Here is a 20,399-nt window from a genome sequence, read left to right on the forward strand (position 1 = left end):
CTTATAGCCCTTCTCCTTAGGCTGAAGTAGGAGGTGGGGTTTGACAGAGGCCCATAGGTGAGGAGGTTGGGTCAGCCTGCCACTCCCGTTCCAGGCCCAGGATGCCATGAAGAACTGTTGCTCCTTAGAGCTAAATTACAGCTCACAGGGTCATTCCTACAGAACTGATTTGTGCAATGTTTCTCAGGGATCTGTCTGTATTCCTACCTTCCCCCAATTTTCAGTTTCATCTATAGGAGCCAAGAAACCCAGCTTGTCCTCTTGAAAAGGGAGAGGTTGTTATAAGAACATGAAAATTGGTGCTCTTTATCTCTAACTGAGGACTAGATCATGAGACAACAAGTTGTACCAGTCTAGGTGACCACTTTGCAGTATCCCCTAAGTGGTCCTCTACTATGCAGGAAGTCTGAAGTGGTTCCTTTAGCATCCTAGGGTTCCAAGTCCTGTCCATGTTCTATCATGGGTCATTGTGGGAAATCTGCAACAGACTTTTGATTTGGATGAGGAAATTTTTTATTTAACAATGATAGTGTGCAGTAAACTGGTTCCCAGGAGCAGGTTTTCCTACAATCCAGGTCCTACTGGTGGTGATTTCTAAGCAAGAAGATCAGCATGGCAATAATTAGGCCAATCACAAAAAAATCCCAGTATGGTCCGAGGGTGTTGTCCAATTTCATCCATTTCCATTTCATTGTGAACTGCTGGTAAGAGACATTTGGTTAAAAAACAAATCCAAGCCTATCACTTGCCTCAGATCCATCATCTCCTCTCAAGCCCACCATAACCACACATCCTCTCCCCCATTCCCCTTGCTTCCCTCAGTCTAGAAGACATGATCTTTACTTGCTTATACCTCCCACAGGGAGCTTAACCTTTAGAATAACCCCGAAGATTTATGGGTTAAATTTCTACATTTTCAAACTCCAACTCTTTGTGATATCACTTACCACCTGTCATCTGCTTCCCAGTCTCAGATTTTGATGGCAAAAACTATGAACAAGTATATATAGCACATGTTGCTTTGCTTAAAACTTCTAGTATGCGCTAAAAAGAATATCTGTCAAAGGAACTTGGTGGTTGTATTACAAAGCATCAACACATAATCAATACAACAAGCAAAAAAATTGCTCTGTGTGGTAAATTTGAGACTTCGAATTCTACCTATCAAAGAAACGTAGCTCACAAAAAGATTCCCCTGTTGGGTCTCATCATTTTGAGCCTCAGTGCTGCTCACTGGAGTTTTCAGAGATTTGGGACCTACTCGAGACAAACTTACGTTAAAAAACAGGATGTCTCGGAGGAAATGCATCGTTTCCAGTTTCATGAGGGCAAAGAACACAGGAATGTGAGCATCTGGACTTGTTTCAGCAGCCATGTCATATAATCTCCTGGCCAAGTGAATGTCCTAGAAGTAGAAGAATAGCCCATGGTCATTAGGTGTAGATTCTTTAACAACAAGTAAATAGAGACCATTGTTTGAAATATCACTTATATTTGGTACATAGAGTGACTCCCCAAAGATATTTATTTCCTTGTCCCTGGAACATATATGAATAAGATACGTTTCATGCCAAAGGGAACTTACAAATTTAAGTAGAATCCCTTAAAATAAAGAGATAATCCTTGACCCTATATAATCATATGACCTTTAAACAGAGAGGTATGTCAGGGCTTGAGAACAAAGGAAAGCCATTTTAAACATGGAAGGAACGTTAATTCACCATTGCTAGAGTAGGCCACATGGAAAGAGTGAGAAGGAATTCAAACAGCCAGCAAGGAAAGGGAACCGCAGCCCTAAAACATCAAGAAACTGCATTCGGTCACCCTGAAGGAGCCTGCAAGTGAATTCTTCTCGATAGCTGCTGGTAACAAATATGGCCATGATTTTAGACTTGTGACACCCTAAGCAGAGGACCCAGCAAACCACTTGGGTTTTTAACCTACAGAAACTAAGATAATTGTGCTGTTTTAAGCCACTAAATTTGTGGTAATTTGTTATGGCAGTCATAAAATCCTAACACAACCTTCAAAAAGCATATTTGGATATCCCCTGACCAGCTCCTAGTTGTGATTCCCATGAAAGGGCAGAAGACACCAGATACTTTATAGTACAGTCCCCTAAATCAAAAATTTAGTCACTAATAGTCATTTTCAATTTCTAATTATTTTCATAGTACTCATCATACGTGAAGTTACAAAATTTGTTCATTTGTCTATTTCCAGGTCCTTAAAGACAAGATGTGGACTATGTGCTCACTCCTGAATTCTAGGTGCTTACTGAAGTGCGTGGCACTTTAATAAACTTTTAGGTCTGTAATAAACTGTTAGTACTTTAATAAACTGTTTTAGTTGGATGTTGATTCCTCAAATGACATATTACTGTATTTTTAGAAACTTTTAAAATTTCATTACATTAGCCAAGGCAGATTTAAAAAGAAAAAACTTAGTTTTTACCTTGAACCAACTTATAGTTCACTTTGTTTGCTTCATATTTGCTCTGTTCCCAAACAATAGTGAAAGGCTAGGTAGTATCGCTTGTGAAGTTTGAAGCGTCCTGAGTGGGTCCCAGAACTGTGTTTTGCTTGGGTGCCCATGGATTATTTTCAAAAGAAACAGAAGGGAAAAAGAGATTTTTCATACTTGGTGGTCACCTAACTTCCTCTGTCTTTCCTGCTCCATCACCCAGGCTTCAACAGTTGTGAATCCTTGAGGCCTGTACTAAACCTGTTTTCCTGGGTGGTGTCTTCTCTCAGCTGTATTCTGCTTGTCATTGCTTAAAAATTTTCCAAAGCTTTGCATCTGGCAAAGTGATTTGTTGGAGAAAGAGGAATGTCCTAGCTTAAAATACTTAAAATTCAGAAGATTGTTTGGAACAAATCTTCCTGGCAATGGAGAAAATAGGCATTATAAAAACTCTAATTTGTGTCTCTAATTCCAACAAATTTAGTGGGTGTTCATTTGAAAGCACCCTGTGGATTAACATGGGTGTGTCAACCCCATGCGTGAAAGGCATATTGACTTGAACAGGATGTTCAGGGAAAAGCAGCTTTTGTCAATATCTTACTCATTCACTCTTAAATTAATAGTTACTCATTTATTTCTATAGACACAAGCATCACAAATCACTTAGTTTATAATAATAAATAGTGAGGTGTACCATTACAGTGGGATGAACCCAACCACTTGCCCAGAAGACCTCACAATTTGCAGTGATGTGGAGTCAGATGTGAAAGTCTTTAAAATTTCAAGAGAAAGAAACTCATGCATGCTTCTGGCTCATTGGGGAAACATATATATATTTATTATTTAATTAAAATATTAATTATTAATTAAATATTAATTAAAATATTAATTAAGAGAGAAACAGAAGGAGATCTCCCAAATGCCCACAAAAGTGGGGCTGGGCTGAAGCCAGGAGCTGGCATTAGCAGGAATTTGAAGTTGGGAGCAAAGCTGGGCCTTGCACCCAGGCAGTCTTATATGGATTATAAGTGGCAGACCTGGGACTCAAATCCAGATAGTCTGATTCTGGCCCACTCACTTAAGTGCCAGGCCATAAAAACATACTACTACACAATAATTTATATAATATGTCAGGGCTGGCGCTGTGGCACAGCAGGTGAGGCTGCCGCCTGCAGTGCCGGCATCCCTTGTGGGCACTGGTTTGAGTCCCGACTACTCCACTTCTGATCCAGCGCTCTACTATGGCCTGGGAAAGCAGTGAAAGATGGTCCAGGTCCTTGGACCCCCTGCACCCACATGGGAGACCAAGAGGAAGCTTCTGGCTCCTGGCTTCGGATCGACTCAGCTCCGGCCATTGTGGCCATCTGGGCCATCTGAACCGGTGGATGGAAGACCTCTCTCTCTCTCTGCCTCTGCCTCTCTGTAACTCTGCCTTTCAAATGAATAGATAAATCTTAAAAAAAAATTATATAACATTTCCCAAGTAGTATCTTAACTGGTATACCAAATGCTTGTCCATAGGGTAACACATAAAAAAGAATTTTATTACCATAGAATTCACATTTTTTAACTTACTTAGTAAAACTCCCAAATAAGTCAAATAAAAAATTTACTCCAGTTAGTGTTTTGACAATGCCCAGTATTCATTAATTAAGAAATCCATTGCATACCTAACTCACTTAGATTTAACTTCTGTTTGGTACATTTGAGTTTATTTTGCTTTGAATTAAATGATTCAAGGGGTTATGTAAACCAATCTACAGTTTTTTCTTAAAAATAAAAAATGCTTCCAACTAAAATGTCAGGTGTCCCTGAGTACTGCTCAATGTTCAGATGTTCAAAATAGTTTCTAAAATTCAAAGATGCAGAATTCTCCATAAATAAAGTAGTTTGTTGATGACAATTGTTCAATTGCACAATGCAGAAGTTTTTGAACCCCAAATCTTTGGGAGGCATCATAATTTTCTTTTACCAAGATAGAATATATTAATTAAAATGTAGTTTTAAAAATAATTTATTCTTGGTTTTCTTATTATAAATAAATGATGTTAATTAGAGGAAATTTTTGAACAGACAGAACTGAACAAATGAAGCTAAAAGAGAACCACAATCCCACTGCACAGAGAAAATCACTGATAATATTTTATATCCATTCTTCCAACATTTATAATGCATATTCATGTGTATATATACTTATAACAATTTATTTATATATTTATTTATTAGAGACAGAGAGAGCAAGCTCTTGTTCACTCCTCAAATGCCTACAACATCCAGGATGGGCCAGTTGAAGCCAGGAGCCCGGTCTCCCAAGTGGGTGGCAGGAACCCAACTACTTGAGCAAATACTGCTGCCACGGGGGTCTACATTAGCAGGAAACTAGAGTCAGGAGCTGGACCTGGGCCCTGCTATGTGGCACAGAAGGTTGAGCTGCCTCTGTGATGCCAGCATCCCATGTCAGAGTGAGTCCTGGCTACTCTGCTTCCCATCCAGCTCCCTGCTAATATATCTGGGAAAGCAACAGAAGATGACCCAAGTACCTGGGACTCTGCTAGCCATCTGGGAGACCCAAATGGACTTCAAGGTTCCAGGCAACATTGTGGCCATCTGGGGAGTGAACCAGCAGATGGAAGATCTCTTTCTATGTCTCTGTTGCTCTGCTTTCAAATAAATAAAATAAATCTTAAAAGAAAAAAAAAAAAAGGGAACTGGAGCCAGAATCAAATCCAGGTACTCTGATATGTGACGCAGGCATCTTTACTGCTAAGCTAAACACCCACCTGCATACTTTTAATTTAGGAAATTTTTACTCTGCATAATATTTTGTTTTCTGCTCTCTCTCTCTCTCTCTTTTTTTTTAATAGGCAGAGTAGACAGTGAGAGAGAGAGCCAGAGAGAAAGATCTTCCTTTTCCCGTTGGTTCACTCCCCAATGGCTGCTGCAGCCGGCGTGCTGCGGCTGGCACACCGTGCTGATCCGAAGCCGGGAGCCAGGTGCTTCTCCTGGTCTCCCATTGGGTGCAGGGCCCAAGCACTTGGGCCATCCTCCACTGCCTTCCCGGGCCACAGCAGAGAGCTGGCCTGGAAGAGGAGCAGCCGGGACAGAATCCAGCGCCCCAACTGGGACTAGAACCCGGGGTGCCCCGAAGGTGGAGGATTACCCTATTGAGCTGCGGTGCCGGCCTATTTTCTGCTTTCTTAACCCAACAATATGTTTCAAGCAGTATGCTATTATCTAAGATATTCTTCTAGTGTATTTTTTTAAAGATTTATTTATTTATTTGAGAGGTAGAGTTACAGAGAGAGAGGGAGAGACAGAGAAAAAGATCTTCCATCCACTGGTTCACTCCCCAAATGGCCGCAACAGCCAGAGCTAGACCCATCCGAAGCCAGGAGCCAGGAGCTTCTTCTGGGTCTCCCATGCTGGTGCAGGGGCCCAAGCACTCAGGCCATTTTCCACTGCTTTTCTAGGCTACAAGCAGAGAGCTGGATTGGAAGAGGAGCAGCTGGGACACGAACCTGTGCCCATATGGGATGCCAGTGCCGCAGGCAGAGGCTTAACCCACTACACCACAGCACTGGCCCCTCTTCTAGTGTATTTTTAATTGTTGCAGAGTGAATTACAATAAAGACTCATTAAATACTTATGTGTGCCAGTCTCCACTATTCCACTATCATTTAATCCTCATGGCAATTCTACAGCGCAATTAATCTTGTTAACGCCACTTTAAAGATGAACCGAGATGCACCACTGAAAGGCTGTCACTTCTCCAAATTCATATGACTTGTAAGTGACAAACCTGGAACTCCAATCAAAATAGTCTGATTCTAGCTCACTCTCTTAAGCACTAAGCCATACACTACAGAGTAATTTACATAACATGTCTATTTCATTTTTTTCCTGTAATAAATAAAGCTGTGTGAATACAAAGTATTTTTTTGGCCTCCTTGTATTTCTGATTATTTTATTTCATGAAAGATTATGACCATTTTAAAGAAGTGTGTTCTGCCCTGCCATATTTCAGAGGGCCATTTTAACTATAACTTTAGCCTGTACGTTCCAGAAATATCTTTATTCTGGTGTTTAAAACTTCAGCTTTCATACTCCAAAGGTGGTTATACCAGACAAATGAGAAATAAAAATGCTTTGTTCTATAATTACTTTTATTTTTGACAGGCCTATTTATAATTTAATTAATGGATGCAGCTTAGTCTTCAAGATCAAAACAATTTGTTATCTAGTAGGTCTAAATATATGTTTGAAACTCGTCTCCAAAGGTCAATTTTTAGCCATGTTTTGTCTTACTTTAGGATAGCTTTCCTAGTTCTAATCTTTAAATATTCATGGTTTCTTCCTCTTAAAAAGATCATCATATGTTCCTCGTATTCCATGTTAAAGCATTTCAGACAGGACCTTTAGAGTCCTGAGTCCCTCACTTGAATTAGTTGTACCTTTTAAACAAATTTATAGTCCTTAAAAATAAAAACATTTACTTATTTGAAAATCAAAGAGAGAGAGCATCTGCATCATCTGGTTCACTCTCCAAATGCCTGGAACAGCTGGGGCTGGTCTAGGCCTAAGCCAAGAGCCAGGAACTCCATCCAGATCTTTCATAATGGTGGCAGAACCCCACATACTAGGGCCATCTTTCAGTGCCTTTCCAGGCACATTAACAAGAAGCTGGATTGACAGTATAGGAGGGGCTGGCGCTGTGGTGTAGTGGATGCCACCTGCAGTGCTGGCATCCCATATGGGCACTGGTTCGAGTTCCAGCTGCTCCACTTCCAACCCAGCTCCCCGTTATGGTCTAGGAAAGCAGTAGAAGATGGCTCAAGTGTTTAGACCCCTGCACCGCTGTGGGAGACCAGAAGAAGCTCCTGGCTTCGGACTGGCGTGGCTCTGGCCATTGTGGCTATCTGGGGAGTAAACCAGCTGATGGAAGACCTCTCTCTCGCTCTCTCTTTCTCTATGCCTCTCTGCCTTTCAAATAAATAAATCTTTTAAAAAATATATATTAATTAAGGTAATGTTAACACCTGTAACAAATAAATCCCCAAATTTCAGTGGCTTACCACAATAGAATTTTATTTTTCCCTAATTCAATTTTCAACCATAGGCATTTCTTGTTGGTAGTAAATTTTCTTCATGAGATGACTGAGGGCTGCTCTAAGCTCCTTCCATCATGTGGTTCTGCAACCCTCTAGCCTCGGTGCCTTCAGATGCATTCATTTAGTGAAAGAGAAAAGAGACTAAGGAGAAGCTCCATCTACCTCTTAGGGGATTTACTCCAGAAAAGACCCCCTTCACTTCTACTGCCATGCTACTGTTGAGAACAAGTCATTTGGGTGCATAGGAAGGTGGAAAAATCTACATCCTGATAAGCAGGTGTACTCCAATACCATAGGCTAACTGATTAAGGATAGAATTTATTTATTTTTTTATTTTGACAGGCAGAGTGGACAGTGAGAGAGAGAGACAGAGAGAAAGGTTTTCCTTTGCCGTTGGTTCACCCTCCAATGGCCGCCGCGGCCAGCGCGCTGCGGCCAACACACCGCGCCGATCCGATGGCAGGAGCCAGGTGCTTCTCCTGGTCTCTAAGGATAGACTATTACAAATCTTTGGTGAAAAGAGCCATCTCTGCCAAGCATTTAAAGGGTAAAACTAGAACTGGAGACCTTGAGTAGCCTCCACAACAAGCCTGGGTGAGTGGAAAATCAAAACTGAACTAGGGTTTAGATGGAGGAAATGGCCAGGAGATGATGTACAACAGGTTTGGCTCATGATTAAATTTCTGAAGTACTTCTAAATCAATAGAAGTTGAAAGGGAGCTATATAACAACTTATAGGCTGAATGCTTACATTCCTGAAGTAGTTCAGGTCCTTTCCCAGTCCCTCCCCAGGTATTGCTTTGTTTCCCAAAACAATGATGCAGTCAGTTCTGGCCTGCAGTTTAAGTCAAGGAGCTCACTGAACTGACATGGTTCTCAGTGACACTCTCAGGATAACTCACCCTAGTAACAACTCATCACCTTGTAACAACTTCCTTTTCTAAAGACAGAGAGAGCATGACCCATATTTTTACATTGATTTACCAAGAGTTGATTTATACCTCACTTTCTTCTGCAGAAGTCTTAAATGAAGAACTTATAAAACATGGTTCCATATCATCTTCTTTGATTCTTAGAGAAATGGAAATTATATTACACTCATCCTGCTCCATAGTTTGCCTGAGGATTAACTAATAAAGAGGATACTGAAGAGCTTTGTTGAAGGAATGCTTAATTACTTGATGACAAATACTGGGGTGGCCTATTCTCCTAACCTCTTTGCTTTAATTGAAACAAGTTTTGGGCTTTTAATTGTCAGGATATCCATTTTAAGAATTAGAAAAGGCGATGCCTTCTTGTTAATTTGACTGTGACACAACAAGGTTAACAAATGTTGCCCCTGGACACTCTGTTATTTTTCTAATTGCTAAACAGAAGGAATTAGTAAAGACCAAGAGCAACAGTCCCTAATTAGCAAAACCTAAAATTCTCATATCCAGATCTGAGATTAAGAGCATTTTTAAATGTAAAGAATTTATGTAGGAAAAAAATGTGCTTGCAACTCAGAGACTTATCAAAATGGACTGACTGTCCCTGATGAAGTAGGAACCCTGGCAGAAGAGAACAGGAAGATGACCAGAGAGAAGTTCCAAAGTTGTGTTGTTGTTTTTTTTTTTTTTCTGAATGTATGAAATGGATGTTTTAATGACTGCTAGTGAACAAAATGCCTAGAAGACAGAAAGATGGTGACTCCAAGGAGGAACACTAACCTTTCTTACATAAGGGGTCAGCTGGGTGCTGGCAGGCTGTGTGTCCTTTCCTGCATTGACGGCCACGTGCCCTCTGAGGACGCCTCTTCCCACACCCAGGGACTCATGGCAGTGAGGATGCAGCTGTCAGGGGGCCCTAATCCTTCTTCCATCACGTGAGAGTGAGAACGCTAATGTGAATTTAACACATGGAATGGAGTCATTGTATCCTTTCTATAGACAATGCTTCTCTCACATTATTATGTTTTGCATGGGGAATGATGAATAAAAGCTTTAATCTTGTTGAAACCTTACTTAGCAGTTACTCAAATTCCCTTCTGATCTAAATAACAATCATTCCACACACTGTTTGACTACAAAGCCTTTCCACAAAGACTCACTCATTTTATCCTCAAAGGCCGGGGCAGGACAGATATCATTAGTTCTGTTTTACTGATGTGGATGACAGAGGGGTCATGGGGTGGCTAAGAAACACGCAAAGAATCATTCAATTCTGTCCAGTCCCATTCTCCCCCAGATTTTACAAACTCTTGTAGCTCATACCTGCTAAGAATGGGGAAAATGGACTGGGGATAACAAAAAAGATCAGCCAAAAGGTAGGCTACAAGAGAGAAGAGGATAGCAGGGACTTCCACCACGGGATCTTTAGTAACTGAATAAGAAGCCATAGGCTGCAGTGTGCACTATTAGCAATTTTCAGTAATTCTCAATTACTAGCACAACTGGAAGAGAGAAGAGAGCATAAAAAGCCAATGATTTCCACATTATTTGGCTCTTGAAATGCAGCCAGGAGGGGCCGGTGTTGTGGCATACCAGGTAAAGCTGCTGCCTGCAATGATGGCATCCCCTATGGGAGGTGGGGGAGGAGGAGAAGAAAGAAGGAGAAGAGGGAGGGGAAGAGGGTGGGAAGAGGAAGAGGAAATAGAAGAAGAGGAGGAGAGGAAGAAATGCAGCCAGGAATACAAACTTTTAAGAGAAACATTTTTGAGCACTAAGAATGACTCAAGCAGAGCCTATTCTATGCTTCCATCCCCACAAAACAGGAGACAGACAGGCTAGGGTAGAAATTTTGGTTCCACCATCGATAAGCACTGCAAACTGGACCCATGACTTCTCTGTACTGTGGTTTCCTGATGCATACACTGAGGACAATTATAGGGTTCACCTCATCTCCTAACAACATCTCATTATTGATATTTAATATACTTTTCTCGCCATTTCTGATCCCCGTGCTATCTTCTGCCTAATTATACTCAGTGTCAAAGGGATTTACCTAATATCACCCGTAGTGTTAACTTTTTCTTAATGAATCTTCTCAAGTCAAGTATAATCCTGAGAAAAAGGAGATCCATTCTCTTGGGCCTTTCTAGAGGGCCCAGGATAGTATCATGTACATAGTGGGTGTATCCAGTTCTTCCTTGTTACCAAGAGCTTGTGAAAATTTGAAAATGTGGAAATTTTAGTGGAAAAAAAGGCCTGGAGGTAGGGCCCACTGGAAAAAGTATGTGCTAGAAAAAGTAGAAACTTACGAATCAAGTTAGATTAGACTATCAGCCTTCTACTCATTAATTACATCTTTGGAAAAAATGCAGAAAACAATATCTACCTCATAGGGTTTATATCAGGGTAAGTAATACAGGTTTGGTTAAGTAGTATATGTTGGGACATAGGAGAGACTTCAACAGATGCTAAGTCTTTTCCTTCCTTCCTCTTCAGGGTTGTAGAATATTCAACCCATGAAATTATTCGGTCTGGCCCTGCTACGGCAACCATAGATGGATCTTGAAATTCAACACATCTGTACCAGGCTTTCAGTTGATAGCTTTGTATGTCTGTGAATGATGTTATAAATATCCAAGAGACCCTTGACAGGAAAAAGGTTCCCCACCCATGCTCTACATTGATGACATTAATGAAATTTAAAACATTTATAAATTTTCCCTTCCCACACAAGTTTGAACCACTACCAACACAATTACCTTTGTAATACCCAAGCCATGTTCATACATATAGGCCAGATTGAACATGGCTTGTGCACTGTGGTACTTGTCAGCTGCAATGCTGTAATGAGTGGCTGCTGTTTGATAGTCTTTCTTGGTCCCGTAGCCATAGTAATGGTAATCTCCAATTTTTACTCTAGCAAATGCATTACCTGATGGAAATATTTGAAAAAAAAAAAGGTCATAATTCAAATGATTCATGTATAGTTCCCTGTAAGTCAACTTAATGACCTTTAAAAGTTGTTTGTGTGTGTGTGTGTGTGTGTGTAGAAAAAAAAGCCACTCAGAATCCTAGAATCAGACTAGATGTACTTTATGGAATACAAAGTATAACAATGCTAGATAGCTGCCTTTACTGTGGGATAATACCTGTGATATAATACATACATTCTTAACAAAAATTAGAAATTCTACCTTTTAATTCCATTTTTTGAAGGTAGGTTAACTCTTGGAAAGTTGGACCACACCCTTGCCACTCTAAGATTTCATTCCTGAAGCTCTACTCTTCTGCATCACCAGTTTCTCCCTCTTTCCCAGATTAAGCCCATCAGTTATTCAAACATGTTCAGGTACTTCCACACACTCTTCAACCCAACCCACGACAGCTTAGCTTCTGGCAGCTCCCTTGAACCTATTTCCAAGGTGTTTGATGACATCTATTCACCAAATTCATTGGCTACTTCCTGTCCTCATCTTTTTGGACTTCTGAGAAGCATTGGAATATCTGGACCCACCTGCCCAAGCACAATCTTCACTTGACACCAATGGCATTGCATTCTTGTGATGTCCCTCTTACTTCATAGGCTTCTGATTTTTAAACTGTCTGACTCCTCTACACAGTTGCTACTTTAAAAAATATTTGTTTATTCATTTATTTATTTGCTCTCATCAGTTCTAAAGTTTGGAATGCCAAGGACTTGTTCCTAACTCCTTTTTCCCTTTTCATCTTTCTCTTCTCTCTCTCCTCCTCTATCACTCTCCTCCACCTCAAAGAGAACTTATCTGGTTCCATGGATAGTTTTATGCTAACTATTCCTGAATTTATATCTACTGTCCTATCTCTCCTTGAGACCCAGACTCTTATTTTATTTCTTTATTTGTATCTCAAACCTAAAATACTTAATGAGATTTCTTATCATCCTTTACTCCTTCCCTCAAATAAAATTCTCAGTTTCTTCCCTATTTCAACACTAGTACCACCATTATTCGTATAATAAATCTAGGGGAATTAATTCTCAGTTCTTTTTCTCTCACCTTCACTATCCATAAGCAAACTCCATTGGGTTTACCTCCAAGATTCATCTATCTTGACATCACCACCATCTAGTTCAAGCACAGAATATTAAATACCCTTAGATTTTCTTTTTACTATTTTAAATACCTTTGCTAAACTGTTTAATTAGTATTTGAAAGGCAGAGTAACAGAGAGGGAGAGACAGAACTTCCATCTTTTGGTCCATACCCCAAGTGACTACAACAGCCATAACCAGGTTGGATAGAAATCAGGAACCAGGAACTTCATCTAGGTCAACCACATGGGTGGCAGAAACCCAAGTGCTAGAGTCCTCATCTGCTGCCTTCCAGGATCAACATTAGCAGAAAGCTGGATCAGTAGTGGTGGAGGGGCTGGCATTGTGGCATAGTGTGTAAGGAAGAGGAGTGAGGAGGAGGATGAGGAGAAGGAGAACTGAATCCCAGGACTCTGATATGGGATGTGGGTATCATAAATGGTGGCTTAAACTGCTGTGTCATAATACCCACTCCATAAACTGCTCTATGTCTACTTTCCTTTTCTAAAGATTTAGTGGGGCCAGCACTGTGGAGTAGCATGTTAAAGCCCTGGCCTACAGTGCAGGCATCCCATATGGGTGCTGGTTGGAGTCCTGATTGCTCCACTTCTGACCCAGCTCCCTGCTGATGTACCTGGGAAAGCAGTGGAGGATGGCCCAAATCCACGGGTCCCTGACTCATGTGGGAGACATGGAAGAAGCTCCTGGCTCCTGGCTTTGGATTGGCTCAGCTCCAGCCATTTTGGCCATTTGGGGAGTGAACCAGCGGGTGTAAGACCTCTCTCTCTCTCTGTCTCTCTCTCTACAGAGAGAGAGGGAGAGACAGAAAGAAACAAAGAGATAGAGAGAGGTCTTCCATTTGTTGGTTCACTTCCCAAATGGCCACAACCACTGGGGCTGGGCCAGGCTGAAGCCAAGATTCAAGAGCTTCTTTTGGGTCTCCCACATGGGTGGCAGGGACCCAAATACTTGGGCCATCTTCTGCTGCTTTCCCAGACCAGGAGCTGGATTGGAAGAGAAGTGGTAGAGACTTGAATCAGTGCTCATATGGGATGCTGTTGCTGCAGGCAGTGGTTCAACATGCTGTGACACAACGCTGGCCCTGTATGTCTATTTTTCAATGCATCTTCCACCTAATAGCCAGGGTGATAATTTTAAAATGTCAAATCAAATCCCATTGTTGCCCTGTATAAAATCCCCCAATGGTTTCACTTTGCACTTGGAATAAAATCCAGACTCTTTTCCTGATCTACAAGTCATGCTAATCTGTGTCCTGTCTCTTCAACTAACCTCATTGTATGTTGCTTTCTCTCTCTCTCTTTTTTTTTTTTTTTTTTTTGACAGGCAGAGTGGAGAGGCAGAGTGGAGAGTGAGAGAGAGAGACAGAGAGAAAGATCTTCCTTTGGCCATTGGTTCACCCCCCAGCCGGGGCTGCACCGATCGGAAGTCAGGAGCCAGGTACTTCTCCTGGTCTCCCATGCGGGTGCAGGGCCCAAAGACCTGGGCCATCCTCCACTGCCTTCCTGGGCCACAGCAGAGAGCTGGCCTGGAAGAGGGGCAACCGGGACAGAATCCGGCGCCCCGACCGGGACTAGAACCCAGTATCCCGGCGCCGCAAGGTGGAGGATTAGCCTATTGAGCCACGGCGCCGGCCAGTATGTTGCTTTCTTATTTTGTCAGTTATCTCCTAGAGGTCTTGTCTAACTATGTTATCTAAAGTATCTCCTCATCCCCCATGCTGATAGTCCTCTATTCCATCTCCATCTTATTACATATCCCTATTATCTTGTTTGCTGACTAGTGTATTTTCTCTCTTCCCCATGATGGCTCCATGAGCTCCTTAGGAGCTGCAATTAGGAAAAGAACTTTGAGGTTCTTAATCATTTATATAGTCCAAAAGCTAACATGGTACTTGATAAATATTTATGGAATGAATGGATAGATATAGTAGGAAACTTGGGAAAATGCTTTCCCATGATGTTACATAATTTAGAACATTACTTTTTAACAAACATGGATATGTCAAGTAGGAAGTCATGAGATGTTTTAAAAATGAGATTTCAGTCTTTAGAGGGCACTTAGAATTACCTCTAAGGAGCTCCTTGGATCTGCAGTTCCATTCACTAGGAGAATGATGGTTGAAAAGATAAGAGGACATTCATGAACTCATTCATCTCTACTCTAGCCAACCCTGCTAGCACAGTTTAGCCTTACTTAGAAAAAACAGAAAGTACCTAGTGAGGTATGGTCTGAAGTGTATCATTAAGTGATACAGGACTCCTTTCAAAATTTTCTCCCAATTTGGGCTAAGTTCATCGCTTATATTCCTATGGGATTTATTTCTCTAGATACTGAAGTTCTTATAATCTTTTAGAATCTCATATTAAAACGCAGATACTTCTTTTTTTGACAGGCAGAGTGGACAGTGAGAGAGAGAGACAGAGAGAAAGGTCTTCCTTTGCCGTTGGTTCACCCTCCAATGGCCGCTGCGGCCAGCGCACCGCGCTGATCCGATGGCAGGAGCCAGGTGCTTCTCCTGGTCTCCCATGGGGTGCAGGGCCCAGGTTCTTGGGCCATCCCCCACTGCACTCCCTGGCCACAGCAGAGAGCTGGCCTGGAAGAGGGGCAACTGGGACAGAATCCGGCACCCCGACCAGAACTAGAACCCGGTGTGCCGGCGCCGCAAGGCAGAGGATTAGCCTAGTGAGCCGCGGCACTGGCCTTCTGTGCATTTTCAAGCTTTACAAGCTATAAGCAGAATCCTTGAAGTCTCTAAGATGGAAAGCAGTGAACAAGCTGGTTCGTGTGAGGATTCAGTTCTAGCCTAATGAGGAGGACTGGCTGTGGGGCAGGTGGGGATTCTGACAGGCTCCCTAGGGGATCAATTTACAGGGAAGAGATTTGTATTTCAATTCACAGTCATGGTGTGGTGAATGACTCCTGACCATTCAGCACCCTCTTCACAGCAGCAGCTTCTAAAAGGAGCATGACAGTGAATAACTGGAAAATTTCATTATTAGATTTCCTAATCCCAAGTGAGCCACTCAGTAGCCCTATCTTTGGGGATACTAATGCTTAACCTCTCTGGTGACACATAATTATTTTTAGTGGCCTGACTTTTTTATATTGGGGAATTCTGTTTAATATTAAAATCCTCTCATTTTATGTCTCTTTCCCTCAGTGTAATTTCTACACCATTTCCTGGCTTGGAATAAACCCGCTTTTGTTGCAGTTGAGCTGATTTTCCATGGCTTAGAGATTGCTGGCATTGTTTCCTCACTCCAAATAAGGTCTTTATTGCATTTTAGAAAACATAGACCTTTGTAAAGGGAATTTCTCACTAAAATCACATTGATGGGTTGCTGCTGCATTACCAGCTCTGCTGGATCTCAGAAGGCACCACTGCAACTATTTCCCCTGCCACATATTAGCATCAGATGAGAATCATTTTTTATCCTATTCACTTCCTGGGAAGAGGGATGATTTGGCCTCATCATGAGATGATTTTAAGAAACCTAATTGGAAACAAAATTGCTTTCTTATTGCAAGAGAGTTCCTCATATATCCAAATGCCAACTGTGACAGCTTTGCAATATCTCTCTGCTTTTAATAATATAATTTTAGGGGAAAAATAGAAAAAGACACAGTTACTCAAATGCCATCTTCCATTGCTTTCCCCACCAATGCTGTTTTATATTCATCACACGTGATCCCAATAAGCAGGGCATGAAAATTCCAAAAAAGGGAGAGAGTATTGTCATTTATCTTGTTTGTTTTTGATTTTAACACTCTAATATTTACATACAAACATAAAGTTTGTGGTATTCACCAATGTGATTTTCAAAAGAGAAATAAAGTGAGTCTTAGATACATAAATAATTCTCCTATGGGGCGGCCATATAGTGGAGTAGTTAGCCAACATACTTCATCTTAGGTAAATGATAAATGAAATCAATCTTCAGCTCCTGCTGACTGGTCAGGCAAGGATTTTAGGTCTAAAGCATGGTGTTTGCATTGTTTGGGATTGTTCACATTCCATATCAGAGCGCCTATTCCAGCTACTCTATGCTTCTGATCTAGCTTCCTGCTAATGCAACTGGGAGGCAGCTGATGATGGCCAAGTGCTTGGGTTCCTGCCACGCACATGGGAGATTTGGGTGAAGTTCTGACATCCTGAGTTTTGCCTGGTCTACCTTCTGGCAGTTGTGGGCATTTGAGGAGTGAACCAGTAGACAGAATACCTCTCTTTCTCCCTCTCCCACTCTACCTCTCCCTTTCTCCCTCCCTCCTTCCCCCGCTTGCTGTCACTCTGCCTTTCAAATACATAAATAATTCTATTAACTAATTGAGATATAGGTCACATCTCAGATTATTTCAGTAAACAACTCAGCAAATAACTTACTAAAGACAGACAAAAAAAAAAACAAAAACAAAAACACAGGTTTCTTGAGTAAAATTGCCGTATTTCAAAAAACTCCTGAATAATTCCTATGGTTTGCTTAGCCAGGGACCTCAAGAATAATGAAGAAAATAAGTTCCTGGAAATGATGTCTAACATTAGTGTAGTTTCAAATGTCACCTACTTGATATCCTGCCCCTTCGTACCTATCTGCCCAGGAACATAGCTGAATCCAATCAGATGAATCGTTCTGGACAGGGAACCAGGTTTGTGCTTATTTTTATCTAGGTTCTATACCTTGAATGGCAGCTCGATTCCACAGGAGAAGTGCCATTGGATACATCTTTTCTTTTTCAAGAATTTTAGCCTTTTCTAAAAAAAGGAGACATTCCATTAGTAAGGCTTAAAATGTCTCTGTAGTAAAGTCACATATGCATATGTATGATTGGAAAATTGCAGAGAATTTTAACTTATCTTACTAGATTCCAAAATGAATGCTGAATTGCTTTGAGCTACTTCATACCCCATTTCTGCAAGCAGTGCATACTGAACAAGAGAAGAATCTATATCACCATCCTTATAGGCAAAGTAAGCTGTCAGGAATGTCTCAGCCCAGTGGCCTAGTTCACAGACACCTTTATAAAGCTGTATGTGGGAAGAGAAATCAAGCAGAGTAGTTAGCCAACATACTTCATCTTAAGTAAATGATAAATGAAATCAATCTTCAGCTCCTGCTGGCTGTTCAGGCAAGGATTTTAGGTCTAAAACATGGTGTTTGCAAATTATTTAGGGTGAGGAGTTCATTTTTTTCAGAGGCACAGAAATTTTCAGTGCATTTTTTTTTCTTGTGTGGAATTTCCTCAGCTTATTTTAAAGGTTGTGATAAACTTTCTTGGGTTGGAGGCTATCTGGCAGGACAGAAATGTTATCGACTTACATTTTCTTTCTTTTTTTTTTTTAAGGGCCTTTCTGGGCATTGCTGCTCTGCAAGGGCAAGTTGCAAGGCCACAGCTGACGTGAAAGGAGAAAATGAAGGGAAGACAGCGCCTGAGGGTGTAGGTGACATAACCGCAAGGGAGGTGTGCAGAGCTCCACGGGGACAAATGTCAACTGAGCTGAATAGCCCTTATGTAACCAGAAGAGCTTAGCCATACATAATTCATTAGGAAGTTGGCGAAGGAGCAAATCTAAAGATAGATTATTAGCTGTCAGCTTTTGAAATGAGTTTCAGAAGGACCAGATCCCAACACAGAGGTATTTATATTGGTGTGGCGGATATGTTTAATAAATCAATGAAGGGCATTAAGGTCCTAAAAGCATTCTTTTGAAACATACATCACTGGCTCATGCTGAAAGAATACACTTTCTCCATTTTCATCCAAATCATCAAAAACATAAGGACCTTGCTTTCTGGGAAATGTGGGCAACATCTTCTAGACTACATCAAGCCTTGCCTTTCCCAAGTAGCATCTCTCAGTCCCACTAGAAGTGCCAAATTTCTCTGGTGATTTGATTGAAAGCTAAAACAGAGCTCCTTAACTGAATTCTGAGGCAAACTCTGCCCTTGACGAAAAGTCAAATGCGGGGATTGCAGGGGGGTGCAGGGCAGGGCGGGGATCATTTCCTTTCTCCTTTTCCCAGAGTTACATCACTGTTTATCCTCTCTGGAGGATGTCAGCATTCACATTGCAAACTGGAAGAAAAGAGGTAATATCTATAAAATCAAAGGCACCATCAGTTTAAGGATACTATTACCTCCTCTGTGTGACAAATGAAAAAAGTACTTTAAAAACTGCCCAGTTTTTACCTCCACAGCAGTTCTGCATGATCTTAACACTCCTGTTCCTGTTGCATACATCTCAGCCAGATAATAAATGGCGAGGGGCTGCCCACTCTGAGATGCCAGGTAAAAATATTTGAAGGCGAGTTTATAATCCTTCCAGACTCCAGAGCCAGCTGAAAATTAAGATTATTTTGAGTCATTCATCTTATTTTTTATGTTATAATCTATGGATATAATAGTCATAGTGAATGCCTGCTAGCTTAAATAGGATGGGAAAACCAACCCCTAGTAAAGGTGTTCAAAATCCACTACTTGAGGGTGAAAAGTTGAGTTTTGTTATAAGTAAATATGTGGAAATGTACAATCTTGTTTTTCTAAAGAAGATTTATTAATTTATTTGAGGGACCAGCAGTGTGGGGTAGCAGGTATGTTGGCATCCCATATGGGCACCAGTTTAGGTTTCAGCTGCTCCACTTCCAATCCTGCTCCCTGCTAATGCACCTGGGAAAGCAGAAGAAGATGGTCCAAGTGCTTGGGTCCCTGCACCACGCGGGAGGCCTGGAAGTAACTCCTGGCTCCTGGCTTCAAATCAACCAAGATCTGGCTGTTTTGACCATTTGAGGAAGGAACCAGCAGATGAAAGATATCTCTCTCTCTCTCTTTCTCTGCCATCCCTCCTTCTCTGTAACTGCATTTTAAAATAAATAGATAACACTTTATTTTTTTTAAATATTTATTTATTTATTTGAAAGACAGAGTTATAGAGAGAGGCCGAAACAGATCTTGCAACTGCTATTTCACTCCCTAGATGGCTGCAATGGACAGGGCTGAGTCAGGCCAATACCAGGAGCCAGAAAATTCTTCTGGGTAGCAGGGGCCCATACACTTGGCCATCATTGGCTGCTTTTCTTGAGCCATTGGCAGAGAGCAGGATCAGAAATGGAGCAGCTGGGAAACTGGAGCCCATATAGATTGCCAGCTTTGCAGGTGGTGACTTTACCTGCTATGCTACAATGCTGGCCCTGAAATATATGATCTTTACCCTTTTGGAAAACTAAGAAAAAAACACTATTCTCATGAAAACATGAGGTTATGTTGAGAAGTTTATGGAATAATGTAGTTAAAAGATAAGTTGATTCTAGTCCTCAAATTTTTGAAAGACATGCATATCTTCCTCATAATAAATTTAGTAAAATTAAAAAAAATTTTTTTGAGTGGAGAACAGAGAGAGGTCCCATGTATTTATTGTTGACTTCCAAAAGACCTCAAAGACCCAGGGTAGGCTAGGTTGAAGCCAGGAATCCGGAATTCATTCTAGGTCTCCGATGTCTTAGCAGAAAATTATAGTCAGGAGCTACAGCTGGGTATTGAACCCAGGTACTCTGTTATGACACACAGGCATCTTAATTACTAGGTTAAGTGCCCATCTCCCCACAATTTTTGGCAGTACCTTCATATCTTCAATATGGCACAACTAAAGTAAACGAAAAAGAGAAGAAGTAGTGGTCTCTGAGGAACAAAAGACCCCCACTCCACCCCAGGATCATCTGGCCATCTTTGACATATCTCTACACCAGGAGACCAGTTAAGTTCCTTGCAGCTACAACCATGAAGCATAGAGCAGGCAAATCCTAGCTCCAGGAAACCC

General features: G+C 41.3%; 1 protein-coding gene across 8 annotated transcripts in view; it reads right to left on the minus strand.

The window, feature by feature from the left end:
- Nucleotides 1–495: 495 nt before the first annotated feature.
- The window catches only part of SEL1L2 (SEL1L2 adaptor subunit of SYVN1 ubiquitin ligase), a 128,615-nt gene continuing 108,711 nt past the window's right edge, over nt 496–20,399 (minus strand). For 6 of the 8 annotated variants that reach the window (XM_017341797.3, XM_051846206.2, XM_051846207.2 and 3 more), the window contains 6 exons: nt 18,776–18,924; nt 17,448–17,613; nt 17,266–17,340; nt 11,260–11,432; nt 1,277–1,405; nt 496–701 (listed from right to left, as the gene is read on the minus strand). In XM_017341797.3, coding sequence (XP_017197286.2) covers nt 579–701; nt 1,277–1,405; nt 11,260–11,432; nt 17,266–17,340; nt 17,448–17,613; nt 18,776–18,924 — 815 coding nt within the window. In that variant the 3' untranslated portion in view covers nt 496–578. Of the gene's footprint in view, nt 702–1,276; nt 1,406–11,259; nt 11,433–12,432; nt 12,604–17,265; nt 17,341–17,447; nt 17,614–18,775; nt 18,925–20,399 lie in introns of those variants that run through there. The other 2 variants (XM_008256367.4, XM_070052104.1) reach the window with 2 other exon arrangements.

The sequence above is a fragment of the Oryctolagus cuniculus genome, chromosome 11 (genome assembly GCF_964237555.1).
Source record: "Oryctolagus cuniculus chromosome 11, mOryCun1.1, whole genome shotgun sequence".
Lineage (NCBI taxonomy): Eukaryota > Metazoa > Chordata > Mammalia > Lagomorpha > Leporidae > Oryctolagus > Oryctolagus cuniculus.